The sequence below is a fragment of the Bufo gargarizans genome, chromosome 2, assembly GCF_014858855.1.
Source record: "Bufo gargarizans isolate SCDJY-AF-19 chromosome 2, ASM1485885v1, whole genome shotgun sequence".
In the NCBI taxonomy this organism is placed as follows: Eukaryota; Metazoa; Chordata; class Amphibia; order Anura; family Bufonidae; genus Bufo; species Bufo gargarizans.
In genome coordinates, this window is record NC_058081.1 from 301,445,121 (window position 1) to 301,460,259 (window position 15,139).

Sequence of the window (15,139 nt, forward strand, 5' to 3'; positions counted from 1 at the left end):
GTGCATCACTTACCTGTGGAAATAGGGAATAGCAAATTTCTCCAAATTTGTGTTTGGTCCAAATCTATCATATTGGTTGACAGATTTCATACCGGTATAAATATATTTGAGACTAAAATCAAAAGTGCTTAGATTGCCCTGAAAAGTTGTGTATGACACTCTGACGTCTTCTAGGATTATATTCAACCCTATTCAAGGTCTAAAGCACCAAGATAACATTAATAATGTCAACGTGACAGTGACATACATCATATGGCTATGGGCAAACAGATTGTGGCTAGTGGTCATAAACAGCCTGTTTAATAACGCACTGGAACATCAGATTTTATTTTTTAATTAAAACATGGTACTGCTTGTGGCAAAGCTCTATAGGAATATAATCTGTTTCGTAAATAGTTTTTCTTGCATTTTAATAAAAAAAAATAAACACCTTGAAAAAAATTATATTCCAGAAGCAATCTGTTGATTGCTTATTCAAGTATGTAATGTAAAGTAAAATAAAAAATAAAACTAGATAAAAAATTAAAAAATAAATATCATAGCTCTCAAGTCGATTTATTCTAACATTTTAATGTTTCTGTACAGCATTAAAATGTATTGGCAAAATTTATTTCACCAGAAGTTGCACGGTGAATGAATTCGGTATTCTTTTCTACATCTTTAAAAACATTTCGAATTCAGAATCGGAAGTTGGCTTTGGTATCGACTGATACCTGCTATATGGAGACAGGTCTCCGGACAGCATTAAAATTAAGTGTTTGAACAAATCGACTTTGGTTCTATGATCAGAAGCTTGATTCTCTCAACTCTACTATTAAAATACCAAAATATTAATTCTATATGGCAAACAGCGAAACAGAAAAAAAATTAAAAATGGCCAATTTGGCAGTTTTTTTCTTTTTTGTTATAGGGGTCAGAATATGGCGATGAAGATTGTTATTTTGTTTCAAGGTGTTTATTTTTTCAGTATTAAAATGCAAGAAAAACTATACAAATGAGGTATTGTCATAATCATATTGACCTAGAGATTGAAAGTAACAGTAGTAAGTTTTACCACATTGCATAAGGAACACAGTAAAAACAAAACTCATAAAACTGTGGTGGAATTGCATTATTTTTCCAATCTAACTACATCATATTTAATATTAAATGGTGCCATTAGAAAGCACAAATTGTCTTGGAAAAAAGAAACTCTCATACGGCTGTTTGACTAAAAAATAAATAAACATCATGTACCCTGACGGGAACGAAGGGGGTGCCCCTCAAAACACTGTCTGCATGGACCTGAAGAGCTCTGGCACCAGGGTTAGCCACCATGAGGACTACAGCCACCTTCATTGCCCCTTTCATCATTCTCCATCACTCTCTCCATCCTTACTCCTCTCCCTGTGGGCCAGCATATGGCAGCCCTTCACAATATTGGGCAAGTTGTTTCATAGATGTGTGAAAAAGTCACATAGGAAATTTATTTTTCCTCGACAGTTTTAAAACCGTATGTAATATAATCTTAACACACAATTTTGTTTTGCTTCCAATATTTAATGATTTAATGCTTGCTCACCGATTTCTGTTACTTGAAATCCAGTCAGAGATCATCGTGGCTGCTTCCTGATGACACTGTTTGTTGCCAAAGCTGCAAGCCAACATTATAACTTCTCGTCTGAGCTCCCTAGTGAAAAAAAGAGTGAAAAAGTGATTACGTGTGTACATTCTACAAACATACATTAACCCTAGTAAATTATTTTAATAAAATACTGAAACACAGAAAATTAAAATTTTGATCAGTCTTATGATAGAACTGAAAGGGTAGGCAGTCCACTTCCAGGCAATTCTATTTTCCAACATAATACATTTTTATTACTTCTGTCATTGCTAAAAACATATGTCTATGTTTTTGTTTTACATTCTAAGCTCCTTTCTCAATTAGCAGCTAGAGCATTTAGCAGCTCCAGTTTTCATTAATATATTTATCTCCTGATATTACTTTGCATTTTATGAACCTTACAGGTAAAATATTCAAATTACAGTTTATAGCTTGATAAAACCATAATTCTGCTTTTAATTACATTCTTTTATTGTTTAAATATGCTGCTTGCCAGACAAAACCTATGAAAAAAATGAGCGTTAGCACATTGTAAATATCTCGTGAAGAAATCAAGATTTATGTATTTTCATTTAAATTTAGAACAAGAGTTTAAAGCAAAAATGTCTTTAATTGATCAGCTGTCAAAATTGCATCTTAGCAGTCAAGTATAGATGTAGCAATCACTATATAAATAAATTCTGACATTTTAAGGGAAAAAATCTCATCACAGACTACCCCTTGAAGGCATGTTTAGGACTTCTGTCATTGTGCAACCCTGATATTAATTTAGCAAGCAACAGGGGAGCAATCAGAATACAAGCAAATGTGCTAGTTCAATTTATTTTAGAGCAACACATTTCTAACTGAACTTTCACTACCAGCACTGAAATATCAGCAATAGAATAAAGTATAACAGAAGAATGTGGATTGCAGACTAAAACTTAACAATAAAGAACTTTTTCCCAAAAATCAATATTTCACAATTAAATATACATATATATATATATATATATATATATATATATATATTATTATTTTTTTCCTCCTCTTATGATAGCTTGTTACAAATTATGTTTAGTTGTTACTTTGTAATTCATTTTTAGGAATTATTTGTAATAGGCCATATGGTCATCATTATAAGTACAATAATTTTGTTTAACCTATGCTCCTGACAAAATGAATACCAGTTAATCCATAATTTACAGCTGTAGGCACTTTATGTCTTTATGTGCCACAATATGTTGAAATAATACACAATGTGACATGAGAAAAGAGTAATAATCTTTAATGGTGGTCAACCTCTGCAATTATGTTACCATGTCTGTGGTATGAAAATGTTTTGCTAGAAGGAAGCCAGACCAGAAAAGCTAACACTCAGAGGGAAGACAGGTAACCTTGCATGATACACAGCCATTGAAAAGAGTGGTAGGTGTCTGTTATATACGTAATGTCTAGGGCAGGGACAGAAGGGGAGGGCTTCAATATGCAACAAGTAATTTATAAATGTGTTGAAACATATATATCTTGTTCTTTAAATGGTTGTGCAGAAATAAAATATTGATGACCTATCCTTGGATATGTAATCAAAATAAGATCGGCAGTGATGCAACTTCTAGCACCCCCGCCAATCAGCTGTTTGAAGTGGTAGAAGTGCTTGTGTTTGTGCTGCTTTCACTTCAAAATTACCTGTGCGCTATCTTGCTAGTAGAGGTGATGCAGTGTAATTACAACTGCTTCTCTCATTCAAATAAATTGGATGAACAGTTGTAATTACATTAAGCTGCCTCTAGAAGAGAGACAGTGCACAGCTAATTTTGAAACAGAAACTGTGCTTGCACAAGCGCAACTACCACTTCAAACAGCTAATCGACAGGAGTGCGAGGAGTCAGACCACCGCAGATCTGGTATTGATGACCAATCCTGAAGACATATAATCAAAATTATAGTGCTGCACAACCGCTTAAATACCTTAAGGACCTTGCCAATTTTCACCTTAAGGACCAGGTCGTTTTTTGGAAACCTGACATGTGTCAATTTATGTGGTGATAACTTCTGAATGCTTTTACTTATCCAAGCAATTCTGAGATTGTTTTCTTGCAACACATTGTACTTCATGATATCATTCACCTTTTTCCATAAAAAAATCAAAAATGTACGTAAAATTTTGAAAAATTAGCAATTTTTGGAATTTCTCTGCTTTTAAGGCAGATAGTGATACATCATAAGAGAGGTATTACCTTACATTCCCCAAATGTCCACTTTCATGTTGGCATCATTTTATAAATTACATTTAATTTTTTTGGGATCTTATAAGGCTTAGAATTTTAGAAGCAAATTTTTTAACTTTTAAGAAAATTTCCAAAACCCACTTTTTTAAGGAACGCATTAAATCTAAAGTCACTTTGTGGGGTTTACATAGTGGAAAACACCTATAAATGACCCCATTGTAGAAAATACACCCCTCAAGTTATTCAAAACTGATTTTACAAACTTTTTTCAACCCTTTAGGTATTAAGAATTAAAGGATAAGGAGATTACTTTTTAAATATCATTTATTGGGCAGATTCTCCATTTTAATTCATTTTTCCCTCTAACACATCAAGGGTTAAAAGCCAAATAAAACTCAATATTTGTTACCCTGATTCTGCAGTTTACAGAAACACCCCATATGTGGTTGTAAACTGCTGTATGTGAACATGGCAGAGCGCACAATTTTTTAAAGAAAAACAATCATGTTTTTAGGTCTACATTTTCAGAAAGCTAAATCTTTTTAATTTTTTGGGCGATTGTCTTAGTTAGGATCTCATTTTTTGTGGGATGAGATGTTGGTTGGATTGGTACTATTTTGGGGAACATACTAATTTTTGATCATTTGGTATTACACTTTTTGTGATGTATGGTAACAAAGTAATTTATTTTTTGGCACGATAATTAGTTATTTATTTTACAGTGTTCACCAGACAGGTAAGCTCATGTGATATTTTTATAGAGCAGGTTGTTACAGATGCGGCGATACCTAATATGTTTTTTTTTTTTTTTATACCTTTTGGTTTTAAACAATAAAAGCATTTTGGAAACAAAAAATAATGTTTTTGTGTCCCGATTTTCTAAAAGACATGAGATAACGGTTTGATTGGTATTATTTTTGGGTACATACTGATTTTTGATCGCTTGGTCTTACACTTTTTGAGCTATAAGGTGATAAAAAATTGCTTTTTGGCAGTTTTTATTTAAATATTTTTACTGTGTTTACCACATAGGTTACTTCATGTGATATTGTTCTATACAAGGTCATTGTGGATGCGGCGATACCTAATATGTCTGTTTTTTAAAATATATTTTGATTTTAAACAATAAAAGAATTTTTGAAACAAAAAATAATGCTCTTATGTCTCCATTTTCTGAAAGACATTTTTTTTTTTTGGGCCGATCGTCTTATATAGGGACAAATTTTTTTGTGGGATGAGATGACGGTTTGATTGGTATTATTTTTGGGTACATATGACTTTTTGATTGCTTGGTATGATACTTTTTGTGATAAAAGGTAACAAAATTATTTTTTTTTAGCACAGTTTTTTATTTTTTTTTACAGTGTTGATCAGACAGGGTGGATAATGGGATATTGTTATAGATCAGGTTGTTACAGACATGACATTACCTAATATGTGTGTTTTTTATTTTTATATTTATATTTTTTACAATTTTATATGTCTCTTTTTATGAGGAAGGTTTTTTATTGAAACTTTTATTTTTATTTTTAAAAACACTTTTATTTCACTTTTATTATTTTTAATTTTTGTATCACTATGGGACTTCAACATTTCAGGGTCTGATCCCTGTTTCAATATAGCACAATACATCTGTATTGTGCTATATTAAACTGTCAGTGTCTTACACTGTAAGACGCTAACAGTTGCCTAGGAGACCCAGTCCTGAGGCTGGATCTCTTGGGTTTCCATAGCTGGCAGTCCAAATGCCTGTGCAAGGCATTTGGGCTGACATAGCAACCATCGGTTCCCTGTCATCGTAGCATAGGGACCCCATGGGGATTAACAAGCTGCCGTGTTTTCTCTGATGCTGGCAGATACAGCAGGGACCCAGCTGTCAGTATCAGTAGGGCCCCTGCTGCTGATCGCGGCAGCGTGTGTGCGCTAGCCAGTTAACCCTAGGACAAGAATGCTTGTCCTATAGCATTCAGTATCGGCAAGTTAGTATGAGCATTCTCATCAAAGGTCCTGAAGAAGTCAAATTACAGTGATAGACTGAGCCATTAGTGGCCAAGGGCCAAGGAGCTAAGGGGGCACCATAAGCTCTTTTTTTCATTTAAAGGAGGTCATGGTGACTACTGCTGTTTGCATTATGTACAGTAGCTGTTCTCTTTGGACAATCCCTTTCCATTAGGCAGGTCACTGAGCAAAGAGATAAGGTTTCTATGTATCTTTGCTTTTGCTCATAGAACAGAATCCTAGGTGGGGATCTATACCAGTGTATTACTGTACTGTGCCGGCAGCAGGGAGCGCACGGCGTCATAGCAACCAGTGATGCCGTGCGCTCCTGCTCTCAGGAGGGATCCAGGCCGCGGTTCCACGGCCCGCACCCGGCTGTGAAACACGGCCGTGTGCATGGGGCCTTAATTTGTGGATTTTAATTGCTTTTAACCTATTGCTTTTCATTGCCTTTAACCCATTGTCTTTGTGTTGTGTGTGTTCTATAGTAACTTGTTTATTAACTTGACAGGGAAACTAATCAGAAAGGTAAAATTATAGATTTTTAATTATTACTTTATAAAAAAAAATGTAATTCATATTTTAATTAATATTTTTTCAATTACTTTAAAAAAAAAAATCAGATTAAAATTAAAATGTTATCAAAATAGTGTGTTCATATGAGGACATTGTTGTTCCTAATGATCTTTTATTGTGCATACAACAGGAAAAATGAATGGTTCATTCAACCAAAAGACTGCATGTAAAAAATCTGTAAATCTGAAGCACCAATGTTATGGAAAGCGACATTCGGTGTACGTGCAAACATTCTGGTACCCAGTGATAAGCATAAGTTCAAATCTCAACATCACTTTGAGGTTGTAACTCGAGAGATAAGCTGAACATTGTTTGCTTTAAAAATGTCATGCAGGGGAATATAAATCTCAAAGATGCTGGGCCTTAGAGAAATGAAATATCAAACAGGAAAGACAGGAGAAAAGGTGCATCATGCTGCTACAGTCACACTGTGTAACACTAATGGAGCTTTTTTTCTTTTGAAGCTGTATTGTATGGTTTAGTATAAAAGATAAACTCCCTTTAGGATTTAGAAGAGTAACAATAGCAGAAAATATGTGAGAAGAGGGAAAACACAGGAAGATACACATAACGAAAAGCTGCAAACTAATTCATGCTAAAATATTTTCTGAACTTATGCATTTGAATGAGACAGAATCAGAGAAATATTTCAGTGTATTTAGAAATCAACACAACAATTTCTGTCACAAATAATAATATATGACGCTGAAAATGCAGGACATTTAATGTAGGACAGCATTACAAATGTTCGTTCTCTTTATCTTTAGTATTCTGATTATGTGAATAAAGAGATTATGTCATACTCTGCCTGGTAAGAAGTCTGGATTATTGATCCATTGTGTCCATTAACAGGCCATCCAAGCCGGAAATACATTGTTGCCACTTGTTTCAATACATATTCCTGAAAGGAACATAAACATTGCATTCATTATTTAGATTTTTTTTTTTTATATATACTGTGAAGGCTAAAGCAAATACTGTACAACACCTCAAACAAACACTACATTTTGTATAAAAATATGTTATTGTATTATCTTGAGTTATGTTTTAATTAGTAAAATGTTTACAAATGTTGCCCATCTTGTCAGCTAAAAACTTTGGTCAGAGATTAATGCTTAAATGTTTCTTGTAGTCTTTCTGGTCATATTTTAAAAGTTGTTTCCTTTCCTTGTTGAGAAATGCTTCTACATTACCTAAAAATGAAATGAAAAAAATAAAAAAAACATCTGGAGAAATTAACCCAATAGTGACCACACATACGCCTTTTTATGGTGGTCACTAAGGGGCCTTAGGCAGGGCAGCCCCCTTTTCACGGCGGCCAGATATATGCACTGTATAAGTTCCCTGTGCAGCGGACAGACGGGGCTTAGCTCACATATGTGAGCTGCCACGATCCTGTTCTAACAGCCTGGAAACTCAGGAGTGCCAATATGGGCTGTATAACTCCTTAAATGCTGTGGTCAATGGCGCCCGCTGCCTGTAAGTGGTGACAGAGGGGGCGGACTCCTTGTGTCTCCCATCTATACTCCGCAAATGAGATTGTGGGTGACAATGGATAAATAGGCAGGCTAAGACCTGGTATAGGCCCTAAGCCTGCCTTAAGTGTCCTCCAGCAGCCTACTGATCAATTTTCAGTATAGCACTGACATTAAATTGCAATACACTATAGGTATGGTGCATTGTAGTTTAGAAGCAATTGAAAGGTGATGATAATAAAATAATAATAATAAAAAAAAACTCTTGGTCAGTAAGGACCAACAAAGGTTATGTACACCTTTGAGTATAATTTCTTTATGATTGCATTTTACAAATTTTTAGCTAAAAATCATTTTTTCAATTGGTCGTCATTAAAAATATTGAACAGTTCCGCCACAAAGGGTTATTTGTTTGTCTAGATATTGATATGGTACTTTCACTTTTTTCGCCGGTCAGCTAACAAACCTTTTCTTTAAATTACTAAAAGGTCATAAACACTTATTTAACTAACCATAAGATAATAATTGAGCTATAATGAGTGTTTAGGAGGTCAGAGATCAGTGATAAGGAGCTATCAGCTGAACTTCCTGATAGGAAACAGTAAAAATACAGAGTCTGCTACTAGAGGGCTGTACAGAGAAAGGGGCTCAACATTTTTAATAAAGGCCAATTGAGAAAATGTTTTTTAGCTCTGCCTATAATCAGGGATAGCTAAAAGGGAAACCACAGGGAAAGAGGATGTGGTCCCAACCGTGCAGCATCTTCTACAGAACCTTGCTGTAGCAACAAATCGCAAGACGGATGAGGTGCAAAACTGAACCAGGTCCTATGTACTTTAGTTATGCATCCACCATCGAAAGTGTGGCGCCTTATTATCATATTATGCAATTTTGCAAGCAAGTGTTTTTTAACATATATGAAGGGTCTTGATTATGGAATTTTTTTTAAATGATGACTGAATAAATGTGGATGAAATATAGTTTTATTATAATACAATACCATAAAATATAAGGAATTTCCTAGATATTATCAAAAACTATGCACTAACCCTGGAAGGGTAAGTACAGATAGAGTTAGGAATTTTCTAGATGTGTCGGATATGCCTAGAGTTAAAAAGGATCAATTGAAGAGATTAACATTTGGACAATACTGCTCCACCCAGCTTTCCCCAAGCCTAATAGTGCAGCTTCCACCTTCCCTGGTATGTCTGCATTGCATTCAGACAACACTGCTCCACCCAGCTTTCCCCAAGCCTAATAGTTCAGCTTCCATCTTCCCTGGTATAGAAATGTGCATATTCATCAATATATACTATTTCTGCAAGTGTGATATCATTGTGATTAGTCGTAGAGATGTTCTTCCAGTTGACCTGTGATTTATGTGACTGTTGTAATGCTTGTGATTTGTAGCGCTTTTATGGCCCATCGAGATCCTTAGCTTTGTTTGTTTACCTACATATAGCATCTCTTCTCATGTTCCTTACTTAAGTTAATAATTGATTAATGAGCTAAATTACCTCTAGTTCTGTGGTCACACTTCCTATAAATATACACACAGTCTAAAGGAAAGCACTCACAGGGGTCAGCACAAGTCAAAAGCACCATCTCTGCCAAAGCGCCATATTACCTATGCGCTTGGCAGTTAATGATGGCGGTTAGACAGGGCAGAAGAAGGAGATGCTACCGTATGTGAACTACACAAACAAAGTAAAACACAGCACAGATATGCTACAATATTGTTTCACTCAGGCTCTGGCTACTCTTCTCATTGCTATGGCTGTCTACCTTCAAAATCAACCACACCTTCCACCCTCCCTTCTCTCCACATCAGTCCCTCCCACCTTCCCTCACCCTTGTTCAGTTTGCATACATGTTATGCTCTCATACATCACCATGAACTATCTTCCTCCACGGTGCAGCATAAAAAACAATATAAATCTTTCAACCACTTGCTGTCTCTTTCTGTTCACCTGCTACTAGCTGCAGGGGATAATTTACCAAATCCTGGCCCTCCATCTATTGCTTACTTCAGCTTCTTCTCTGCCACACACAGAAACCCATAAAATCTGATTAATGTTCACTGCACATCCTCTCTAGTCTCTTTTAACTGTGCACTCTGGAACGCATGGTCTACCCACAATCCACAATTTCTTCCCCTCACACTCACTGAACTTGCTGGCCCTTACAGAAACCTGTCTTCAACGCTCTGACACTGCTTTCCCTGCTGGCCTAGCCTATGGTGGACTCCACTTCTCCTATACCTCCAGACCTGATGACAGGCACGGTGGAGGAGTAGGCATACTATTTTCTCCACAGTGTACATTTCAGGTAATTCCCCATCTACTCTATCTCACATCCCCCTCTTTTGAGGTTCACACCATTAGACTCTTCGATCCATTCCCCCTGAGAGTTGCCGTTGTCTATCATCCCCCAGGTTCCCCCCACCAATTCCTGGATCACTTTGCAGCTTGGCTTCCTCACTTCCTATCTTCTGAATCACCAACTCTTATTATGGGTGATTTTAATATCCCCATTGATGATCCTATCTCCTCATCAGCCGCTAACTTTCTTTCTTTAATCTCCTCTCTTAGCCTATCATAACTTATTTCCTCTGCCACGCATGAACAGGCCAATATACTTGCTCTAGTCTTCTTCCATCACTGCTCAGTCTCAAACTTAAATAACTTTTGCTTCCCACTTTCTGACCACAATCTTCTTTCATTCACTATTAAGACCTCTCACTTTTCTCATTACAATCAGTAAGTTGCCAGCAACTTATTAACACCCTACAATTAACTCTTACCCCAACTCTTACTCCACATGCAACCTCTCAAGTGCAACTCCTTAAGTGCACAGTCTGAATTATACCAGAATGTAATATTATGGATATTCCACTTTGTCATCACTGCTTACTGACCATCACCCAATTCTCTCATCTCTCATCTTCAGGTATGTTCGCATTGAAGCTTGCTGCTACACCCAGCTTTCCCAGTCTGATATTGTCCACCCCCTCTCATCTCTCCTTCTAAACCCTGGTATGTTCGCATTGAAGCTTGCTGCTACACCCAGCTTTCCCAGTCTGATATTGTCCACCCCCTCTCATCTCTCCTTCTAAACCCTGGTATGTTCGCATTGAACTATTAATGTCTCTTTTCCTGCTGGATTTATTGAGTATTTGTTTACACTACTTCACCCCTGTATCTGGTCCTCCCTTGATTAGTCCATATGTAGCCCCCTCCCCTCTTGGTCACACCTGATTGATCACTGAGTGGTATAAATCTAAGATCCATGGTCTTCCAGACCTTGGTCTTTCCACATGCAACCTCTCAAGTGCAACTCCTTAAGTGCACAGTCTGAATTATACCAGAATTGCACCAGAAGGGGATCATAGGTAATTAGGCATAGTCAATGCAAACAATGTTTAAATTTTTCCTCTTACTCCTCCTACCTTTCCACAACCTCCTGAAATACCCCCACATCCATTCACCCAGCAAGGAACTATTCATCTCTTCTTCCATCTTACCTTCTCATCTGATAGCTTGCACAAACCTGTTTGCAAACATAAAACACTTCCTTGCCAAACACACACAGACACCTCATGCCCTCTCTTATTCTCACCTATTAACACTTTCTCTGCTTCTCCTTACTGCTGGTGATATCTCTCCAAATCCAGGACCCCCTCAGCAAATCCCCATTATCACCTCCATGTACCACTACAAATCTCTTTCTACAAATTCCTGCAACCCCTTAAACCTAATTACCATTCCTCTGACCCCTGCCCCTTTGGCTCCTCTTGCAGGAGCATTATGGAACGCGCGCTCTGTCCGTAACAAACTGTCGTACATTCACGAACTGTTTATCTCTCAAAACCTTTCCTTTCTGGGTCTCACAGAAACATGGCTGACACCCTCAGACACCTCCTCCCCTGCTGCACTCTCTTATAGTGGATTTCAATTCACTCACACCCCCCGCCCCGGCTGCAAACATGGTGGAGGAGTTGGTATTCTCCTATCAGACACCTGCTCCTACAGCCCAACTCCACTGCCACCCTCCATTACGCTCACCTCATTTGAAGTACACTCTTTTCGCATCTACTCTCCCTCCAACCTTCAAGTAGCTGTCATTTACCGCCCTCCAGGCCCAGCAACCATCTTTCTTGACCACTTCAACACCTGGCTACTACACTTTCTTTCTGCCGACATCCCCACTATCATCATGGGTGACTTCAACATCCCTATTGACACCTGCCACTCGGCCGCCTCTAAACTCCTGTCACTCTCTTCCTCCTTCGGCCTATCACAGTGGTCCTCAGCTCCCACCCACAGAGATGGTCACACTCTGGATCTGATCTTTACCCGCTTTTGCTCCCTATCTAACCTTTCTAACTCGCCTCTCCCCCTATCCGACCACAACCTACTCACCTTCTCTTCACTGGTCTCTTCTGTAGCCCCCCCGGTCCACACACCAGCACACCCCCGCAGGAACCTTAAACATCTCGACCTTCGCTTGCTTTCTGACTCTCTTCTCCCACTCTCTACCATCTGTTGCCTCCAAGACCCAGAAGCTGCTACCACCCTATACAACACCACAATAAGTACAGCTCTGGACACTGTTGCCCCCCTCACACATAACAAAATCCGGAAAATCAACAGACAACCCTGGCACACCAACCTGACCAAGAAACTCAGACAAGCTTCCAGGGCTGCTGAGCGACGATGGAAAAAATCCCCTTCTATAGATCATCTCACTGCATACAAGCAATCCCTTCTCATATTCAAATCCTCACTCGCTGATGCAAAACAGGCCTACTTCTCATCTCTCATATCTTCCCTGTCACACAGCCCTAAACAACTTTTTAGCACTTTTAACTCCCTTCTCCGCCCCCCAGCGCCCCCACCCTCTCCTCTCTTCTCAGCTGAGGACTTTGCCAAATATTTCAAACAAAAGATAGTCCACATCAGAGAAAGCTTTACTACACAGTCCCCACAGACCCTCTACACATCTGCTCGGTCCTCTCCCCCTAAAACCCGCTTCTCCACCATTACAGAAGAAAAACTCTCCACTCTACTCTCCAGATCACATCTCACCACCTGTGCACTTGACCCGATCCCATCCCACCTCATCCCTAACCTCACCCCAGTGTTTATCCCAGCCCTAACTCATCTCTTCAATCTATCACTAAACTCTGGTGTCTTCCCCTCTGCTTTTAAACATGCTACCATTACACCCATCCTCAAAAAGCCTTCACTTGACCCATCTTCCTTGTCCAGTTATCGCCCCATATCACTTCTTCCGTATGCCTCAAAGCTACTTGAACAACATGTCCATTCTGAACTGTCCTCCCACCTCTCCTCTTGCTCCCTCTTTGACCGCCTACAATCCGGCTTCCGAACCCACCACTCGACCGAGACTGCCCTTACCAAAGTCACCAATGACCTACTGACAGCCAAAACCAAGAAACAATACTCTGTCCTCCTTCTCCTTGACCTGTCCTCTGCCTTCGACACTGTTGACCACACCCTTCTGTTGCAAACTCTCTCATCTCTTGGCATCACTGACCTGGCTCTCTCCTGGATCACATCATACCTCACAGACCGGACGTTTAGCGCCTCCCACTCCCGCACCACCTCCTCGTCTCATGCCCTCTCTGTTGGTGTCCCGCAAGGCTCTGTCCTAGGACCCCTGCTCTTCTCAATCTACACTTTTGGCCTGGGACAGCTCATAGAGTCCCATGGCTTTCAGTATCACTCCTATGCTGATGACACACAAATCTACCTTTCTGGTCCAGACATCACCACCTTACTATCAAGAATCCCACAATGTCTATCTTCTATATCATCCTTCTTAGCCTCTCGCTTTCTTAAACTTAACATGGATAAGACAGAATTCATAATCTTTCCCCCATCTTGTTCAACCCCCCCAACAGACCTATCTATCACGACCAATGGCTGTACATTATCCCCAGTCAAAAAAGCCCGCTGCCTTGGAGTGACCTTAGATTCTGCCCTTTCCTTCCGACCACACATCCAAGCCCTTTCCACCACCTGCCGCCTCCAACTCAAAAACATCTCCCGCATCCGCGCTTTCCTTAACTTTGAATCTGCGAAAATGCTTGTACATGCCCTCATTATCTCCCGCCTAGACTACTGCAACATTCTCCTCTGTGGCCTTCCATCTAGCACCCTCGCACCCCTCCAATCTATCCTCAACTCCGCTGCCCGACTAATCTACCTCTCACCTTATTACTCCTCTGCCTCTCCCCTCTGCCAATCCCTTCACTGGCTCCCCATTGCCCAACGAATCCACTTCAAAGTACTGACAAACACATACAAGGCCGTCCATAACCTGTCCCCTCCCTACATCTCTGATCTACTTTCCCGATACATCCCCACACGCACTCTCCGATCCTCACAAGACCTCCTTCTCTCCTCTCCTCTTATCGCCTCTTCCCACAATCGACTCCAAGATTTCTCCCGTGCATCCCCCATACTCTGGAACTCGCTACCCCAACACATCAGACTCTCACCTACAGTGGAATCCTACAAAAGAAACCTGAAAACCCACCTCTTCAGACAAGCCTACAACCAATGACCCTGCTGCCTCTATACCGCCATGACCAACCCAACCCGCACCTACTGTGTCCTTCTCCCATACCATGTAGATTGTAAGCCCTCACGGGCAGGGCCCTCTCTCCTTCTGTACCAGTTTGTAACTCATCTTGTTTATGATTAGTACAATTGTCTGTTATGTATGTGCACCGCTTATCATATGTACAGCGCTATGGAATGAATGGCGCTTAAATAATAAATAATAATAATAATAATAACCTCTTAATTCCCTTGTCCAGACCTGGCTGCCAATCATTACAAACAGACCCTCAAAACCACCCTAGATAAAGTTGCTCCAATATTATTGCTCCAGATGTGCGTTCTGCTTATGGAGAAAATCACAAATATCAACAGACTTACTCCATTATACATGTATGCTCTAAACATACAATTCGGCTCTCAACATTGCCAAACAAAAGTACTTCACCTCTCTCATCTCCTCACTCTCAAATAACCTAAAACAACTCTTTGACACTTTTTATTACCTTGTAATCCCTAAAGTTCCAAAACATGTCACTAACCTCTGCACTGATAGCATGGCCACTTACCTCAGAGACAAGATTGGCAGTATCCGGCAGGAAATAATCTCCCAGTCCCCAAATAATTTCAATCCTCCACCCTCCCATTCCTGCACATGCTGTCTCTCCTCTTTTGACCCTATAACAGAGG

General features: G+C 39.3%; 1 protein-coding gene across 1 annotated transcript in view; it reads right to left on the reverse strand.

The window, feature by feature from the left end:
- TRHDE (thyrotropin releasing hormone degrading enzyme) overlaps positions 1-15,139 on the reverse strand; it is a 1,265,007-nt gene that overhangs the window by 132,668 nt on the left and 1,117,200 nt on the right. Inside the window, exons 14-15 of the mRNA XM_044280434.1 lie at positions 7,191-7,288; positions 1,562-1,669 (exon numbers count right to left, since the gene is read on the reverse strand). Coding sequence (XP_044136369.1) covers positions 1,562-1,669; positions 7,191-7,288 — 206 coding nt within the window. The remainder of the gene's footprint in view (positions 1-1,561; positions 1,670-7,190; positions 7,289-15,139) is intronic.